The sequence below is a fragment of the Erythrolamprus reginae genome, chromosome 4 (genome assembly GCF_031021105.1).
Source record: "Erythrolamprus reginae isolate rEryReg1 chromosome 4, rEryReg1.hap1, whole genome shotgun sequence".
In the NCBI taxonomy this organism is placed as follows: Eukaryota; Metazoa; Chordata; class Lepidosauria; order Squamata; family Dipsadidae; genus Erythrolamprus; species Erythrolamprus reginae.
The window spans coordinates 18192552-18212575 of record NC_091953.1 but is presented as its reverse complement, the minus strand read 5'-3'; the positions used below and the strand labels follow the sequence as shown (position 1 = coordinate 18212575).

Sequence of the window (20024 nt, the reverse complement as noted above, 5' to 3'; positions counted from 1 at the left end):
CAAATCTAATAAATAAGTAAATAAATAAATAGGGTCTCCTGCTTGAGCAGATGTTTGAACTAGAAGATCTCCAAGGGCCCTTTCAACTCTATTATTCCATGTTCTATCTTCATGGTCAGCTACTCCAACCTCCTGTTCAGTCCAGGATCTGCTAAAGCCTTCTGGACAGATGGCTGTCCAGAAGGCTTTAGCCTATAACATTTTACAAGGCAACTCACCTCATTTGTTGACACCAATTACTGCCAAGAAAAACACATCATACTATGTAGCCTGAATCCTCAAATTTCAGTCTACTGATTCTGGCCCTGTCCTGCAAGATTAGTAAGAATAAAACCAACCCTTCTTCTAAATGATTACACTCCCATCTCTATATATCCAGATAGGCAGTGAAGGCATAAAAATATAACACATTGGAATAATGATGTGAAATTGAGTCAACAATTTAAGCAACGCTGTATGCCAGCCATAAATAATCGCGTTTGGCAGTTAGTGAGCTGGGGAAAGTTGACTAACAAGCTACAGTGAAACTAAACCATCATGTTTTACTGTTAAAATCTGAATGATCATCATTCGGTATAAAACCAATAACTGAACAATTTTATGAGAATTCATAAAAAAAATTAACCCTCTCAATATCTGCAGAGCCTCTATTTATCTTTAATTTGTCTAGATACATGAAATAACATTAAGGCAATACATACTAAAATAAAATAATAAAACTGAATTGTTTTCCACACTGACATAACATTTATTTCTGCATTATAGCATTTCTGCTTCATTTAGAAATACTCCACACGAACTCTATTTTTCAGATTATTCACATCTTCACTAACTCTGAAAACAATTAGGATTGCCTGTTTTTTTTAAAAAAGAAAACCAGATAAAATCTCCAGCTCATATTTTAATGAGGCAAAAAGCTCAACATCTTGTTTAAAACATAGCAGCATAATAAAACGATTGGCAAAACCACTAGATGGCACTCGTTTGCTGCAAGTCACATCTGGTAAGGACAAAGTTTGTTTTCAGATCTTTAATAATAAAAAAACAAAATTCACATAGGCAACTCTTTTTCAATCCCTAAGTATAGGATACACATTATTTATGACCTTGGGAATTAATTTAAATGTCCATTAAATGAAGCACGAATCCTGAGGTTGTATTAGTACATCTCCTGATTGGTGGGATAGGACATAGGCAACCTACGTTGATTTGAAAAAAAAAAGTTATTTTTCAATTAGAGATTAATGGCATGATTTAAAATTGGATTTTAAATATTGGACAAAATATGCCAAAACTGTCTTAGCAGAGAACGAAGGTAGGACTGAGTCCGATAACCAAACTGTAACAAGCAGGAAGAGGGAGATTGTGATCCCACTATATAGAGCGCTGGTGAGACCACATTTGGAATACTGTGTTCAGTTTTGGAGACCTCACCTATAAAAAGATATTGATAAAATTTAATGGTTCCAAAGACGGGCTACAAAAATAATGGAAGGTCTTAAGCATAAAACGTATCAGGAAAGACTTAATGAACTCAATCTGTATAGTCTGGGGGACAGAAGGGAAAGGGGGGACATGATCGAAACATTTAAATATCTTAAAGGGTTAAATAAGGTTCAGGAAGGAAGTGTTTTTAATAGGAAAGTGAACACAAGAACAAGGGGACACAATCTGAAGTTAGTTGGGGGGGGGAGATCAGAAGCAACATGAGAAAATATTATTTTACTGAAAGAGTAGTAGATGCTTGGAACAAACTTCCAGCAGGCGTGGTTGTTAAATCCACAGTAACTGAATTTAAACATTTCTGGGATAAACATATATCCACCCTAAGATAAAATACAGGAAATAGTATAAAGGCAGACTAGATGGACCAGGAGGTCTTTTTCTGCCGTCCATCTTCTATGTTTCTATCTATTTTACTAAAAGGTAGAATTGGTAGATCGTAAGGTCAACACATCTTCAGACTTCATGGCACATGAAAGGCACTAGCTCGATGAGGCACCCACAAGCTACAGTAAAAAAATATCAATTTGGCAACCAGGATGGTGCGATTGGTGCTCTACTCATGTTTATAATGTGTATTAGACATAAAAACTACTCGTGATAATTAAGATGTGAAAGTGGTGAATAACATCCTTTAAGAGAGAGAGAGAGAGATTCTTTTAAAAAGGTGAATCTAAGAGAAAGAAGAAGAAAACAGTAAAAATGAATGAAATTAGCCTGACTTTGTAGAGTGATGTGACGCAGGAAAGGTGCATGTTCAAGAGAACTACAGGCGGTCTTGAACTTAATGACCCTTTGAATTTATGGCAGACCTTCCTGGGGTACTTTGAGTTTGATGTGGATGTTCTGATGCTCCTCAAGGAGCAAGGTCATCCTTTGTTTTTGCACCCCTGCACCTGTATGGAAGGAGATGGGTGGACTCTGCCGGCATGGCAATAGAAGATTGGACAACGTGATGGATTTGTGGATGTGGGGGCAAGGACTTGAACTTCCAACTGGGTGGTGAAACCCGGAGGATTTTGGATTTGGGTTTCACCCAAATACATGGCTGTATTAATAAATTGGAACTTTGCCTTGGTCTCTGATTTAATAACACTGCAATCTTATGAGTTTGATGCTCCTTCCTATGTAAAAGTTTTGATCAATAAAGGAAATAAATGAAAAGGCAAAACTGAAGGGCACTATCATCCATTTGAAGCATGAAGAAGAGTAATATTTATCTATTTCTCTTTAAAAAAACTAATTAGCAATATCACTCTGCTTCAGTAAGTAGCTTGAAATGCTTTTATTAAATTTGGTATACTTATGGAACACAGTAACATATTAGAAGCTGTGATTGGGGATTGGTCATAAAATGGCAAATGACAATCAATGTGATTAAATGATGGAAATCGAAGACAAGGGAATTCTAAGAAAAATATATGTCTGAGTCTGAATTAGCTGAGGAAATGGATTCGGGGAAGGACATAGTTGAACACTTACTGAAAATGTCAACTGAAAGAAAAAGACAATGTTAGGAACTGCCAGGGAGAGACTGAAATTAAACTTGCCACTCATAATGTTTTTATAGAAATGTATGATGCTCTGTCATCAGGCTGTACCATCCTTTAGATTTCAGAAGATAAGGTGTTTCAAAGCATTGGCAGCCCCTTAAGCTAATCCATCTTGATCAGAGATGCAGCTGCTTTAAAAAGCTTCTGACAGTTTCGACATAACAACCCGATGTGCCTGGAAGCAACTTTTTCACCTTCAAAGGCCAAGTCTCAAGCCCTAGAATATTCTACTTGTCGAATTGCAAAAAGATTGTAATGCCAGCACAAAGCTGCATACAGTCTGCAGATTATAATAATAAAAAATGATTTGAAATAGCTTGCTTTTCCTGTTCTTCTAGACTAGAATCTGGAATAATCCAAGAGTCTGCAATGTTATTGAGACAAAGGGTGAAATTTCTTTTTATACAATGCATATTTTTTTTATTTGTGAACTCATTCCCACAAAAGGAAGTTAAAGTCAGTAATTTATAAAGCCCTTCATGGCACCGGACCTGATTATCTCAGGGACCGCCTTCTGCTGCACGAATCCCAGCGACCAGTTAGGTCCCACAGAGTGGGTCTTCTCCAGGTCCCGTCAACTAAACAATGCCACTTGGCGGGACCCAGGGGAAGAGCCTTCTCTGTGGTGGCCCCGGCCCTCTGGAACCAACTCCCCCCAGAGATTAGAATTGCCCCCACCCTCCTTGCCTTTTGTAAGCTACTTAAAACCCACCTCTGCCGCCAGGCATGGGGGAATTGAGATTCCCTTTCCCCCTAGGCCTTTACAATTTTATGCATGGTATGTCTGTATGTATGTTTGGTTTTTTATATTAATGGGTTTTTAATCGTTTTTAGTATTGGATTATTATTGTACGTTGTTTTATGCTTGCTGTTAGCTGCCCCGAGTCTTCGGAGAGGGGCGGCATATAAATCCAATAAATAAATAAAATAAATAAATAAATTTATATGACTTCCCTGTCAACAGGGAATGGAAACTTCGTTTTCACATGTAATTTTGTTGTTGCAAGTTGCATGCTAAGGAAGGATTATAAACCTTAAATTATAACTATAGCAGTGCAAGAAAAAACACATGGAAGTGGCTGACAGCCTTCTGTCCAAAGATCTTAAAATCTTGGGGAAATTCTTCACTGATTGGAGGCTCATTGCTAGCGCCAGCATCTCTGTGCTTAAGAATAAACTAGCACATGAACATCAAACTAGCATATGAACATCAAACTAGCACATGAACATCAAACTAGCATATGAACATCAAACTAGCATATGAACAACAAACTAGCATATGAACAACAAACTAACATACAAAGTCCTGAAAAGTCTACTTAAATAACAACTTACTCCCCTATGATCCCCATCCAAAGTACCTTGGAGTAATGTTGGAACAGACTCTTTCCTACAAGAAACACCTAAAGAATAAGACAAAAATAAATACTAGCAGCAACATACTCAGAAATTATGTGGAACTAAACGGGAAGCTTTAGCTGCCATCCACAGTTTGCGCTGATCTACTCTCCAGCACAATATTATGTCTCTGCAGAGTCTAACAGATGCCATACGAATAAGTTAGATACCACACTCAACAACACCAGGACAATGTATTAAAACCACTCCAATTTGCTGGCTTTCTGTTCTGAGCCATATAGCACCATCGGCAAGACGCACTAGTGAGAGAAAACAGAAAAATGATGAACAACTTATTCCTACCGATTCATACCAACCTTCCTCATTTATCAGCAGGAAGACTCAAATCCAGGAAGCCTCCACTGGCACAACAACTGCCCAATATTTTTAACATTAATTCCCTATGGAAAACCAAATGGGTCACTGAATGCCTAGTTATAGGAAGACATATAAACGACCCTACAAAAAAGGTTCCTGGCTTTGAATTACCACATCAGCAATGGACAATCCTGAATCGACTTTGCACCTCACATGGTGTCTGCTGGGACTCTCTGCATAAATGGAGTATAGTATCCTCCGCTCAGGGTCAAACTGTAGATCATATTGTGACCGGCTGTAAACTAAGAACATATACCAGTCCAGTATCTGATTTATTTTTAATAGAAACAACACCGTGCTTCAATAGTTAGATGGTCTAGACCAGTGATGGTGAACCTATGGCATGGGTGCTAGAGATGGCACATGGAGATATATCTGCTGGCACATGAGCTGTTCCCTTGCTCAGCTCCAACGTGCATGTGTTTGCTGGTCAGCAGATTTTTGGCTTGCACAGAGGCTCTGGGAGGGCGTTTTACCCTCCTTCGGCTCCAGGGAAGCCTTTGGAGCCTGGGAAGGGCAAAACACAAGCTTACTGGGCCAACCAAAAGTTGGGAAACAGGCTATTCCTGGCCTCGAGTAGGTCTCCAGGGGGCAGGGAAAGGTGTTTTTCCCTCCCAAGGCATTGATTTATGGGTGTGGGCACTCACATACAGTGGTACCTCTACTTACACACTTAATTTGTTCCTTGGCAAGGTTCTTAGAAAAGTTTGTAAGAAGAAGCATTTTTTCCCATAGGAATCAATGTAAAAGCAAATATTGCGTTCAATTGGGAAAACCACAGGGTGGCCCCATTTCCTCCCAGGAGATTCCTAGAGAAGCCCCATGGAGGATTCTCCATGCCTTTTCCAGCCCTGTTTCCTCCCAGGAGATTCCTAGAGAGGGCCCACGAAGGCTTCTCCCCACCTTTTCTGGCCCTGTTTCCTCCCAGGAGATTCCTAGAGAGGCCCCACAGAGGCTTCTCCATGCCTTTTCCAGCCCTGTTTCCACCCAGGAGATTCCTAGAGAGGGCCCACAAAGGCTTCTCCCCACCTTTTCTGGCCCTGTTTCCTCCCAGGAGATTCCTAGAGAGGCCCCACAGAGGCTTCTCCATGCCTTTTCCAGCCCTGTTTCCTCCCAGGAGATTCCTAGAGAGGGCCTACGAAGGCCTCTCCCCACCTTTTCTGGCCCTGTTTCCTCCCAGGAGATTCCTAGAGAGGCCCCACAGAGGCTTCTCCATGCCTTTTCCAGCCCTGTTTCCACCCAGGAGATTCCTAGAGAGGGCCCACGAAGGCTTCTCCCCACCTTTTCTGGCCCTGTTTCCTCCCAGGAGATTCCTAGAGAGGCCCCACAGAGGCTTCTCCCTGCCTTTTCCAGTTACAGTTTCGGAGGCTCGGGTTTGCAAGTGGAAAACGGTTCTTGAGAAGAGGCAAAAAAATCTTGAACAATCGGTTCTTAACTAGAAAAGTTTGTAAGTAGAGGTGTTCTTAGGTAGAGGTACCACTGTATGTGCGATAACATCCAACCATGCTCTTTTGGCACCCATAGGAAAAAAGGTTCGCCATCACTGGCCTAGACATTGATATTTGAACATAGATGTTTTTTAACATTTATATTTTATTGAGTTCTACTAATCTAGTTGAAATGTTAATTTATATTGCTAGTCCATGTAAATGCCATATGTTAAATAAAGAGCCGCTCCGAGTCTTCGGAGAGGGGCGGCATATAAATCAAAAAAATAATCTAATTAAATTAAAATGTTCTACAGATGGCATATCACCCCTATAAAACTTGCTAAACTAAATAAAAAAATTGTCCCCTACCTGCTGGAAATGTCAAAAAGAACAAGGCACGTACAGTGGTACCTCAAGATACGAACCCCTCGTCTTACGAACAATCCGAGATACGAACCCAGGGTTCAGAAAAATTTTGCCTCTTCTTGCGAACTTTTTTCGTCTTACGGATGCCAAACTGGAACTTCTGGGTTCGGCATTCGGGAGGCTGCTGGGAAGCCCCCCGGCTGTTTTAAAAGGTGACAGCCGGGCAGCGGGGCTTCCCAGCGGCCTCCCGAACGCCGAACCTGGAAGTTCGGCAAAAGTTCGGGTTCAGGAGGCCGCTGGGAAGCCGCGCCACCCGGCTGTCACCTTTTAAAACAGCCGGGGGGCTTCCCAGCAGCCTCCCGAAGCCGAACGCGGAAGTTCGGGTTTGGCGTTCGGCTTCGGGAGGCTGCTGGGAAGTCCCCCGGCTGTTGTAAAAGGTGACAGCCGGGCGGCAGCATTTTTTTGCGGGTTTTTGTTGTTGTTGCACGGATTAATTGACTTTACATTGTTTCCTATGGGAAACAATGTTTCGTCTTACGAACCTTTTGTCTTACGAACCTCCCCCGGGAACCAATTAGGTTCGTAAGACGAGGTATGACTGTACTTCCACATATGGTGGCAATGTGAAAAATCACAGGCTTTCTGGAAGAAAATAGGAATCTGGTTGGATGAAATCTTAAATTTTAAATTAACACCAGAATGCTTTCTTTTAGGTATTCTTAGGCAGAAGGTCCTTAAAAGTCAAGTAAACCATATCACCACAGCAGCTAGATTAGTATTTGCTCAATGGTGGAAAAACGAAGACATTCCCCATGATGATTTAATAATAGAAAAAATCAAATACTGCGCAGAAATGACTAAATTAACCTTGGAAATTAGAAACAATGACCAATCCCTATTTAACAATTGCTGGGATCCCTTTTATCGCTGGCTAGAAAAAAAGAACAACTTGCCCATTAAACATTAAAAAATCCCAAGTATATAGATATATAGATATATATCTGGTGTCAAAAACACTTCTTTTTTAACAGATAAATGAGATAAAGATATAGGTTAAAAAACTAAAATGATTTACTCAAAATCTCTTGGCTTCACTATATGCAACACTCCATTTACTTATGCATAATTTAGAATATTAGCTATATTGTAATGAGCTATTGAGAATATTTTCAGTTCATATTTTCAATATAGATCTACCGTACACTCGCCCGCCCTTATTTTTTTGTTTTTTGTTTGTATGTCCTGTGTGTTTGTTTTGTTTTTCCCCATCTCTGATTGTTTCGCTCTATTCTGTTTTGTCTTCTGTCTTTGGTTAATGCATATTGCCTAAAATTTGATATACAAACTTTTGTTTTTATATTGCTGTCTGTACCTCGATGTATTTACTGTATATATATCCTTGTAAATAAAACTTTATTTAAAAATATCTAATTAATAATAATAATAACAATAACAACAACAACAATAATAAATAAATAAATAAATAAATAAAATAAAAAATGAAATAATGAAGACATATTTTTATGCGTGTACATTTGGTGCCTTTAAATCAGTATTCATATCCTAGTCTGCCTGTAGTTTTCTTGGTAAGATTTTGAAACTAGTTTCCCATTACCTCCTTCCTACCGCCGAGAGAGAATGGCTGACCCAACATCACCCACATGCTTTCATGAAACATCAGACTGAACATGTAATATGGGACTACACTGACCCTCAGCCTACATTGTTTCAGCAGTACAGGCAAGTCAGAACCACTATTTTCCTTCCCTTGTCTCAATCTTTGTCATGTCTTTAAAATTATAAATCTAAACGCAAATTTTTTTAAATTATTTTTTGTTCTCTGCTCTGAGAATCTTTTTTAGAAGAAGACATGGATGAAAATAATTTGAATGGGTGAATAAATGGAGTTTCTATACCTTTCCCAATGTTTGTGTTTCATAACAAACAAACCATAGAGATTGTGATACGTTGTAGTTAGCATGTATAAAGTGAAGATACTGATTAATGAAGAATACAGTGTTCCCTCAATTTTCGTGGGGGATGCGTTCCGAGACCGCCTGCGAAAGTCGAATTTCCGCGAAGTAGAGATGCGGAAGTAAATACACCAATTTTGGCTATGAACAGTATCACAAGCCATCCCTTAACACTTTAAACCCCTATATTACCATTTCCCATTCCCTTAACAACAATTTACTCACCATTATTACTGGTATTCACCATTGAATAGGACACTTGGTAATCCTGATATTTATAAACATAATTATTTATTAATAATATTTTTTTGGGTTATTTATTTGCAAACATTATTAGTTTGGCGATGATGTATGATGTCATCGGGCGGGAAAAACCGTGGTATAGAAAAAACCCGCAAAGTATTTTTTAATTAATATTTTTTGAAAAACCGTGGTATAGGCTATTCGCAAAGTTTGAACCCGTGAAAATCGAGGGAACACTGTACTTAGGAAAAACTGTTGCAAAAAAATAATGAAGACACATTTTTATGCATGTATGCATGTATGTTTATGCCTGGAAGAGCCATTTTAATAAGGTCAGCAATTAAGTCAGCCAATGGGAGCTTGAACACTTCTGAGTCTGTGCAGAGAATTGAAATTTAAATTTAAGCTTAAGGCTGGCCGTGACTCCAGGTCCACTTTGTACTCTCTGCATTCTCCTCTCTGAACTTTACTGAAAGGGTTAAATAAGGTCCAGGAGGGAAGTGTTTTTAATAGGAAAGTGAACACAAGAACAAGGGGACACAATCTGAAGTTAGTTGGGGGAAAGGTCAAAAGCAACATGAGAAAATATTATTTTGCCGAAAGAGTAGTAGATCCTTGGAACAAACTTCCAGCAGACATGGGAGATAAATCCACAGTAACTGAATTTAAACATGCCTGGGATAAACATATATACATCCTAAGATAAAATACAGAAAATAGCATGAGGGCAGACTAGATGGACCATGAGGTCTTTTTCTGCCGTCAGTCTTCTATGTTTCTATTTTCAGTAATGCTAATTCATTTATTCTGTGGGAGAGATTTGTCAAAAGAGTTTCTGAAGGAAATCTCTCTGAAGACTCCTTTGTTTGAAGAATTGTTTCCTTGCTTTATTTGTGACCAAATTCACCCACATTTAAGGCAATAAGTCTTCCACCATTATATTTCATTAAGCCCTAAAACACGCTGCTTCCATAATTTTCCTGGGTGAATCTAAACACTGTTTTATTGGAATTTCCCACTGATAGTAAAAATTGAGGCAATTATTAATACTAATTAGCAGATTATATATAAAAGTGGAGATGAGAAAAATGCCCTCTTTGACAGACAGGAAAGAATAAAAGGCCAAAAAGAGAGTCCACTTCTAAAACAACGCTGATGTGTGGCATTGAAAGCAAGTATTACCTGTTCTAAGAGATTTTGAAGCCTCTCTACTTCGCAATCTATTACGAATTTCTTTTCTTGTCTTCGGTCCAAATCTTCTAAAAGCTGCCTGTAACTTGCATCGTTAAAATTCTCCACACATATGGCGCTAACTTGCCAGCTTTTTTCTCCTGCTGTTTCCATAATAGCTTGAAGTATTGAGTAACCTAAAAGAAAATGAAACAATAGACTAAATGACGTAGTCTTTGCATTTTGTGAATCAAAATGTTTAATCAATATCCCCTTTCTTATAATGTTGGCAAGTAGATAAAATTTATAGTAATTAACCAGACTGTGGTTTCTCTTCTTTCCCTACTACACAGTCACACAGACAAACACACACACACAAACACACACACACACACACACACACGGTCAATTGCTTAAATATTGTTCACTTTATTAAATATGCAATAACAGATAAGATAGACTTTTGAATTGAAAAGAAGTGGATTAAGATCAAGGGTCCGGACTATTTCAACCTTGCTTGCTGATGTGAACTGAAACCCAAAATATTCAGCCTCAATTTGGAGTAATGTTTACAGTAGCACATAAATCAAAATACTCATATTCATCAACTATGCAAATAAAGGTCTTCAGAAAGACCATTTTCTAAATATTCCTCTGGATAATTCCCCCCAACCCCTTCTGTTTTTTCCTTTCCTTCTGTTTCTGTGCAACGGTCTGCTGCTGCAGTATTGAAAGCATGCATCTTAAACGTATTAATTAATCTGTGTTAGAATATGCATGACTGGGAGAGCCAGTGTTAACAAAGTCAACCAATGAATAAGTGTAGCAACTAAGTCAGCCAATGGGAACTAAACACATCTGAGTCTGTGCAGAGATTCAAAACTGAGACGCTTAATGCTGGGTGTGGCTCTCACTCTCTCTGTCCACTCTGTACTCTCTGTGCTAATGAACTCTGCTGAAATGAAACTAACTGTTCTCTGTTACCTGTAACTGATTGAGGAAAAATTCTACATGTTATATTGTAAATATATATATTGTTATGGTTATAAAGAAGTTATTGAATCCAGCTGAATCAGTAATCTGTGTGTACTTCTGGTTTTGATTTTGCAACAAACTTTAATAATCTGTTACTCGACTGGTAATGCAAGTAAATTTAAATCTTTCATGAATATACAAGCATATATCATCTGAGAAGAAAAGGTTATCGTAAAATATGCTTCTATATGCCTCTTCACTCATCCACCCACTTATTGTCATGAGTAAATTCATAGAGTAAGGCAGGCAAGATGGTAATCTTAAGCCTTATCGATGTCTTTATAACATTTGCATTATCATCGTTTCACAAATTTGTTAGATAGGACAGATGGACAGGGTCATATTTTTTACTTTATTTTCATAAAATAAAAATGTGTCTCAAAACGTATCTCCTTAAAGATAATAAAGGATAAGTTGTGGGGGGGGGGGGAACCCTCCACCAAAATAGTTGAGTTAAATTGTCACTTGCTCCCAAGGAACCATCTATTCAACATTCTACCTTCTTTTGGATTTTTTGTTTACATCTCAATAATTTAGCCATTTTACAAAAAAAAAATCCAAGGGCTTTTTCAAGGGCTGGAACAATAGTGGTTTGTTTCCATAAAGTCTGAATGTTCAACACATTTCTTAATGTCTTCCATTTGTGTCAACACAACTGGCAGATTTATTAGATATTCAGCAGTTATAAAACAAAGCAACTTTTTAAAAAGTTAGAATTTGATGTCCTGGAACAAGGGTCCCCAACCTTTCGGACTTCAAGGACCACTAAATTCATAATTTTAAATCCAGTGGACCACTAATGTGATCTGTCTAATGACTGGCTGGGTGGGTGGGGCCAACTCAATGTCACTCATGTTGAGTGGCACTTCGCTGGGCTCTACTCGCCCCTCCTTGTCTGCCTGCCCTGGCTCCTTGGGACCCAGATAGAAAGCAGTTGTTGGAGCTAAGCAGCCACCATGAGAAATAGTTGGCTCAGTTCAAATTGGAACTGGCAGAGAAGGAGGCTCAGCAGAAACACATCACTGAGGACTAGGAGCATAGGCTTTCCAAGCAGAGAGAAGACCTCTGGGAGGGCAAGGCCAGGTACAAGCACCTGGAAGTTCAGCAGGCTGAGATGGTCAGCCAATTCCAGGCCATGATACAGTCCCACTGGAACAAGGCCCTCTGGTTCTTTGCCACCAGCGGTGGTTCCCTCCAGCCTTCGCCCAAAGCCCTGCACCAGGAGCAGACCCAAACTGGAATTTCTGTCCCCCTCTGACTCACACAAAAAGACCTCAAAGGGGGAGAGTCTCTGCAGCAATACAAGTGTATTGCATTGCATGTATCTGTCCCAGGGGCTGTAGTTTGAGGCCCCTGATTTAGTGCAATATAAAAAACTGCAAATAATTTTTCTGTGGACCACCAAAATTTTCTCACGGACCACCCATGGTCCACAAACCACCAGTTGGTGACCGCTGTTCTGGAAGGTAGAGCCAATGATTGGAGTCCCAGAAAATCAAAATTGGACTGAACTTCAGAGGCAAGAACAGTTAACAGTTGCCTTGTATTCGATTTAAATTGCTTTGTTGGAGTGCCATATTGAAGGACCTTGGTGGCACAGTGGTTAGAATGGAGTATTGCAGGCTAATTCTGCCGACTCCCAGCAGTTCGATTTTCACTGGCTCAAAGTTGACGGAGCCTTCCATCCTTCAGAAGTTAGTAAAATGAGGACCCAGATTGTTGAGGACAATATGCCTACTGTATAAACTGTTTAAGAAATGGCTGTAAATATATAAGTCTAAGTGCTATTGCTATATAAGTCTGGTAAATAAAATAAAATAATGAATTCTATTCCACTGCAATATTTTCATTGCAGAACTCACTGATTGAAAATATGGATGATAATCTCACACATACATTTCTATGAAAACCTTGTGTAACAATGTATGAGATGTGGGGAGGAGGATTTCTTTAAAAATCTATTAAAGTCTATCATCTTTAGTTTATTAAGAAATGAACAAGGGGGAAAATTGTTCATGTAATATGTCTGGAGGACAGAAGGAAAAGGGGGGACATGATCGAAACATTTAAATATGTTAAAGGGTTAAGTTAAATAAGGTTCAGGATGGAAGTGTTTTTAATAGGAAAGTGAACACAAGAACAAGGAGACACAATCTGAAGTTAGTTGGGGGAAAGATCAAAAGCAACATGAGAAAATATTATTTTACTGAAAGAGTAGTAGATCCTTGGAACAAACTTCCAGCAGACGTGGTTGGTAAATCCACAGTAACTGAATTTAAACATGTCTGGGATAAACATATATCCATTGTAAGATAAAATACAAGAAAAAGTATAAAGGCAGACTAGATGGACCATGAGGTCTTTTTCTGCCGTCAGTCTTCTATGTTTCTATAATAGTTTATTCACATATTTTAGATTATTAGATGAGAATGGATTAAGAGATTAGGATATATATACAGTGATCCCCCGGGTATTGCGATCCCGATCATTGCGAAACGGCTATATGGCGATTTTTCAACCCGGAAGTAAAAACACCATCTGTGCATGCGCGCCCTTTTTTCTATGGCCACGCATGCGTAGATGGCGCCGGGCAGATCAGCTGCTGGGCGGCTTCCCTGGGTCTTCCCCCTCTTGCTGGCGGGAGGGCGAGCGGCGGGCATCAGCGAGGAGTTTGCGTGGGCGGCAGGGAAACCCCAGCGCCGCTTCCCAGCTGAGTCCTGAAGCCAAACGCGGAAGTTCGCTTCAGGACTCAGCTGGGAAGCGGCGCGAGCAAATGGCGTGGGCAGGCGAAGGGCGGGCGAGCGGCAGCGAGGAGTTTGCGTGGGCGGTGGGGAAACCCCAGCGCCGCTTCCCAGCTGAGTCCCGAAGCCAAACGCGGAAGTTCGCCTTTGCCTTCTGGCTTCAGGACTCAGCTGGGAAGCGGCGCGAGCGAACGGCGTGGGCGGGCGAAGGGCGGGTGAGCGGCGGGCGCACGGGCAGGCAGGCGGCGGACAAGCGGCGGGCGGACAAGACAAGTGGCGGGCGCGGCAGCAGCGAGGAGTTTGCGTGGGCGGCGGGGAAACCCCAATCTTCGGCTCCTCGCTGCTGCGGCGGAAGTAAAAACACCATCTGCGCATGCGCAGATGGTGTTTTTACTTCCACAGCGCTACTTCGCGAAAAACCGATCATTGCGAGGGGTCCTGGAATGGAACCCTCGCAATAATCGGGGGACCACTGTACTGTACATACATACATGAACAATTCTTAGTTCTGACCTGACCAACATTGCATTAGCCTATCTGACACATACAGATGAAAGAGCTTAGCCTTATTTACTAGTTCTTGAGCAGATATGAACCTTAGATTGTGCAAAAGTAAATATTTTTAACAGATAAAAAAATATTTCAGCCATCAAGGTTAATTTTTAAACTGAAATCAAGTTTCTTGATATTTTTTCCTTCTAAGAAAGAACAAAGAATTGTTCCTTGTGCAATTATTGTTGCACTGTGAATTGTTATACTGTGCAATTATTCAATTCTTTCCAAATTTTTGTTGGGCCTGTGTGTAATTATATTTTCCAATTTTTCCTATGTCCTTTTCCAAATAACATATTCTTAAGTCTTATTTCCCAATCTCTCCCATTTATAGCTTCCTATTTAAAAGCACATTAGGATTTTATATATGTGTACAAGGACTCACTTAAGCTGATAACACCGGCTGGGTTTTTGATAGCAACCCTGTCAGTTAATCCTTTGCTTCAGTTTGAACAGAATAAGAATGTGACTCAGAATAAAATACCCCTTTTGTTTAACTGAAAGATGAAATTAACTACTAATATCAAAGGTAGAGAAGCATATCAAATATTGAAATAGAAGACCCATTTGTCTTATTTTCTTAGGTTTTTGGTGATACAGACATCATAAAGATGCAATTTCCAAAACCCCCCAATATAACTGGGATTATTATAAGAAATACCTCCAAATGATTCATATTTGCGCTTTGGTGTTGGATATAGCTTAGTGCTAAGTAACACATATTAATTATATAATTATAATTGAGACACAGCGCTGCAGTGGTCAGAATGCAGTACTGCAGGCCACTTCTGCTGACTACCAGCTGCCTGAAATTTGGCAGGTCTGGAGGTAGCTCAGGAGGAAGAGGAGGAAGAGACGAGTCCAGTGCCTGACAAGCTTATTTGCAGAACGCAGAGGAGAGGAAAGCAGTGGAAATTTGTGGGCTGATCCTTGGGAAGGAACAGCCATTGCTGCTAGCAAGGACCAACCTTAGCTATAGGGATAAAAGGCAAGGTGCAGAGATGAATATAGACAACTATTCAGACTTGATAGCCTGCATTGAGAGAGGAACATTTTGCCAGGGTGCCGGCATTCCTAATAAAGGTATCTTTGAGTTAACGTCACAGGATTTGACATGTTTGGGGAGTCAAGTCAGAACAGACTGTCTCACATGGACCCCTGTCTCAGATGGTTGATATCTACAGCAGGAATTGGGACAAATATTAACAGAGAATGAGCGATGTGGGATAGAACATCTTTATACAATGGCTTAATAGTGATGGCAAACCTACAAGGGGCTACCCTTGAAGAGTGTTCAGAATCTTCAGATTGTCCAAAATGTAGCCGCGCGAGTGGTATTGGGCCTTCCAAGACATGCCCATATCTCGTCATCACTCCGTGGACTGCATTGGCTGCCGATATGTTTCCGAACACAATTCAAAGTGTTGGTTATGTATATATAAAGCCCTACATGTTATATATAAAGCCCTACATGGCATAGGACCAGACTACCTCCCTGGAGCCAGGGGAGGGTAAAAACGCCCTCTCCCATCCTCCCGGAGGCTCTCTGGAAGCCAAAAATGCCCTCCCAGAGCCTCTGTGCGAGTCAAAAATCAGCTGACCATCACACACAGGCACGCTGGAGTTGAGCTAGGGCAACAGCTTGCATGCCAGCAAATATGGCTCTGCGTGCCACCTGTGGCACCCGTGCCATAGGTTCGCCATCACTGGACTAGTAGCTTGCCCTGTATATAAAAACACTGGCCTGTTAGTATTTCTGGCAGTGGTCTTGGTTATTCCTTGGCTAAGAACCCTTGCTTTACTGACAGTAAACTGACAATAAAGAAATCTGACCCAGCCACAATCTGTTTGCAATAAGGGACAGACAAACATTTATACAGAAGTTATAAATGGCAATAGAGCTTTTGCTTTACCCAACATGTTTCTCGTTCATATCCGGAAGGAACTTAGAAGCATTCTGTGTTATAAAGATGTTCCATTTAACTACTCTGACTAATAAGGATTGACAAGGTTCATCTTACCGCTGTGAATTTTATCTAGACCTCTTATAAAGCCACTTAAGCTATCCACTGCTGCACTTAATTGTCGCAACGAATTCTCTAAAATAATTATGTACCCCTTGAAGAAAGACCTGCTTTCAAACATACTGCTGTTTAATTTTAGATGTCCTTCCATTCGGAGAGAAAGAGGTAAAAACATTCCTCTACATCCGATTTAATTTCCTAAATCTATTTTGGAATCTAGGGACATAATCTAGCTCTGCCAACCATTCAAGGTGAAGCTGGATCCAAGGTCACTCTGCTGTGTTCCACATCTAACATAAGATTGAAATGCATGGTCACTGGTCTGGTGCCTTCACCACTACACCAAACTGCCTCTCAGTTTAGAATTTACTGGAGGTATAATTAAAAAGGAATATTTTGCTTCCGTACCACTTTTGATTATTCAGACTATTTAAGCCACCTCTCCAATTTCATATTGCTTTATTGGACAAAAGGGGAAAAATACTTCAATAGCAATCATATACTGTATTTAAGTAATTTTTAAACTTTAATTTTATTTCTGTTTATTTTTTAAATCATACATATATTGGTCAGTTTGGAAGCTCTTGTAGTAAGGACCATATGCTCTCCTCCTCCTCCTCCTCCTCCTCCCCACTTCTTCCTAGAGTATTCCCACAGGTGCAGGGTCCACTTTATGCTCAGCTATTTGATCCTAGTAATTTCATTATGTATAACTTAAGAGCAAGCATTTATGCATCACATATTAACATGACTATCATTCGAGACAATGATGAATCCGCATACAGACGGGAAGTTGAACAACTATCCTTGTGGTGTGACCAGAACAATCTAGAACTGAATACACTCAAAACCGTAGAAATGGTGGTAGACTTTAGGAGAAACCCTTCAATCCTTCCACCTCTCACAATACTAGACAACACAGTATCAACAGTAGAGACCTTTAAATTTCTAGGTTCTATCATATCTCAAGACCTAAAATGGTCACCTAACATCAAAAACATCATCAAAAAAGCACAACAAAGAATGTTCTTTCTGCACCAGCTCAGGAAGCTCAAACTGCCCAGGGAGCTGCTGATACAGTTCTACAAAGGAATAATTGAGTCTGTCATCTGCACCTCTATAACTGTCTAGTTTGGTGCTGCAACCCAACAGGACCGACACAGACTTCAGAGGACAATCAGAACTGCAGAAAAAACAATTGCTGCCATCCTGCCTTCCATTGAGGACCTGTATGCTGCATGAGTCAAAAAGAGGGTGGGGAAAATATTTACTGACCCCTCACATCCTGGACACAAACTGTTTCAACTCCTACCCTCAAAACGTCGCTACACAGCACTTCACACCAAGACAACTAGACACAAGAACAGTTTTTTTCCGAACGCCATCACTCTACTAAACAAATAATTCCCTCAACACTGTCAGACTTTCTACTAAATCTGCACTTCTATTCTACTAGTTTTTCTCATCATTCCTTTCACCCATTTCCTCCCATGTTGACTGTATGACTGTAACTTGTTGCTTATATCCTAAGATTTTTATTTATATTGCTTCTTCATTGCTTATTTGACCCCTATGACAATCATTAAGTGTCGTACCACATGATTCTCGACAAATGTATATTTTATTTTATGTACGCTGAGAGCATATGCACCTAGACAAATTCCTTGTGTGTCCAATCACACTTGGCCAATAAAATTCTATTCTATTCTATTCTAATAATATTGCTAGGAAAACCACATTACTGTATCCCTGTAATGATCAGGAACGAAAAAGAGTATTTTTCATACATTTTTCATTTTCTTTTTTATTATTATTTTAAATCCCCTTTATTGAAATACTAATTCCAATGTTACTCAGAGATGGAATTGAACATATCAGTGGCAAATATATTTCATGCCTAAGATAACGGTACTCTTCTCATCAACAACCCACACTAGAAGGAAAACTTCTTCAATATAAAAATTGTAGCAAACATTTATCTTTGTTGTAATTAGAATCCCAATATTCCTCTTCACGAATTTATCCTTGGAGCATCTGCCTGACCGCTGAGTTTGTGAATTTGTTTACTTTACTTTCAATATTTAATTTCAGGATGCTTGATCAGCATATAGTTGCTAAAGAACCAGAATGACACAGCTCAAATAATATAATTTTATTATATAAAGCTGCTCTGGAAACCACTTGGAAAAAGAGTGGGATTAAAAACCCTTGAAAGGAATAAGAATATATACCAAACAAGATTGCACACTTTAATTGATGCTCATACTCTCAACATTCCCACTTTCTAGAGACGTGTAATGTTAACAAATCATTACTAAATAGCATTTATATCATCAACTGCTTGCTCTTTAGGACACAAATTAAAATACAAGTATAATTTATCTTTAAAGGGAAGGCAGGTGATGAATAAAGCCAGAATTTTGGGAGGCTTGGCAATATTATAATTGGGGAATACCCTTCCTGAAAACATTCATATATACAGAGGATAAATCAGCACCTAAAAAACAATAACTTTTTGGACCCAAATCAGCATGGCTTTATTGAAGGCAAATCATGTCAGACTAATCTCATTGATTTCTTTGACTATGTCACAAAGGTGTTGGATGAAGGTGGTGCCGTGGATATTGCCTACCTGGACTTCAGCAAAGCCTTTGATACTGTTACACATAAAGAGCTGATAGATAAATTAGTGAAGATTGGACTTAATCCCTGGATAGTTCAATGGATTTGCAGCTGGCTGAAGCGTAGACATCAGAGAGTTATTGTTAATGGCGAGTATTCTGAGCAGAGTCAGGTTACAAGCGGTGTGCCACAAGGGTCTGTTCTGGGTCCTATTCTTTTTAATATGTTTGTGAGTGACATAGGGGAAGGTTTGGTAGGGAAGGTTTGCCTATTTGCCGATGACTCTAAAGTGTGCAATAGGGTTGATATTCCTGGAGGCGTCTGTAATATGGTAAATGATTTAGCTTTACTAGATAAATGGTCAAAGAAATGGAGTTTAATGTTTCCAAATGTAAAATAATGCACTTGGGGAAAAGGAATCTTCAATTTGAGTATTGTATTGGCAGTTCTGTGTTAGCAAATACTTCAAAGGAAAAGGATTTAGGGGTAGTGATTTCTGACAGTCTCAAAATGGGTGAACAGTGCAGTCAGGCGGTAGGGAAAGCAAGTAGGATGCTTGGCTGCATAGCTAGAGGTATAACAAGCAGGAAGAGGGAGATTATGATCCCGCTATATAGAATGCTGGTGAGACCACATTTGGAATACTGTGTTCAGTTCTGGAGACCTCACCTACAAAAAGATATTGACAAAATTGAACGGGTCCAAAGACGGGCTACAAGAATGGTGGAAGGTCTTAAGTATAAAACGTATCAGGAAAGACTTAATGAACTCAATCTGTATAGTCTGGAGGACAGAAGGAAAAGGGGGGACATGATCGAAACATTTAAATATATTAAAGGGTTAAATAAGGTCCAGGAGGGAAGTGTTTTTAATAGGAAAGTGAACACAAGAACAAGGGGACACAATCTGAAGTTAGTTGGGGGAAAGATCAAAAGCAACATGAGAAAATATTATTTTACTGAAAGAGTAGTAGATCCTTGGAACAAACTTCCAGCAGACGTGGTAGATAAATCCACAGTAACTGAATTTAAACATG

At 39.7% G+C, this 20024-nt stretch overlaps 1 protein-coding gene across 2 annotated transcripts in view; it reads right to left on the bottom strand.

Moving 5' to 3' along the window:
• The window catches only part of GRIA4 (glutamate ionotropic receptor AMPA type subunit 4), a 316665-nt gene that overhangs the window by 98833 nt on the left and 197808 nt on the right, over positions 1-20024 (bottom strand). For both annotated transcript variants that reach the window (XM_070751668.1, XM_070751669.1), the window contains exon 4: positions 10027-10211. In XM_070751668.1, coding sequence (XP_070607769.1) covers positions 10027-10211 — 185 coding nt within the window. The remainder of the gene's footprint in view (positions 1-10026; positions 10212-20024) is intronic.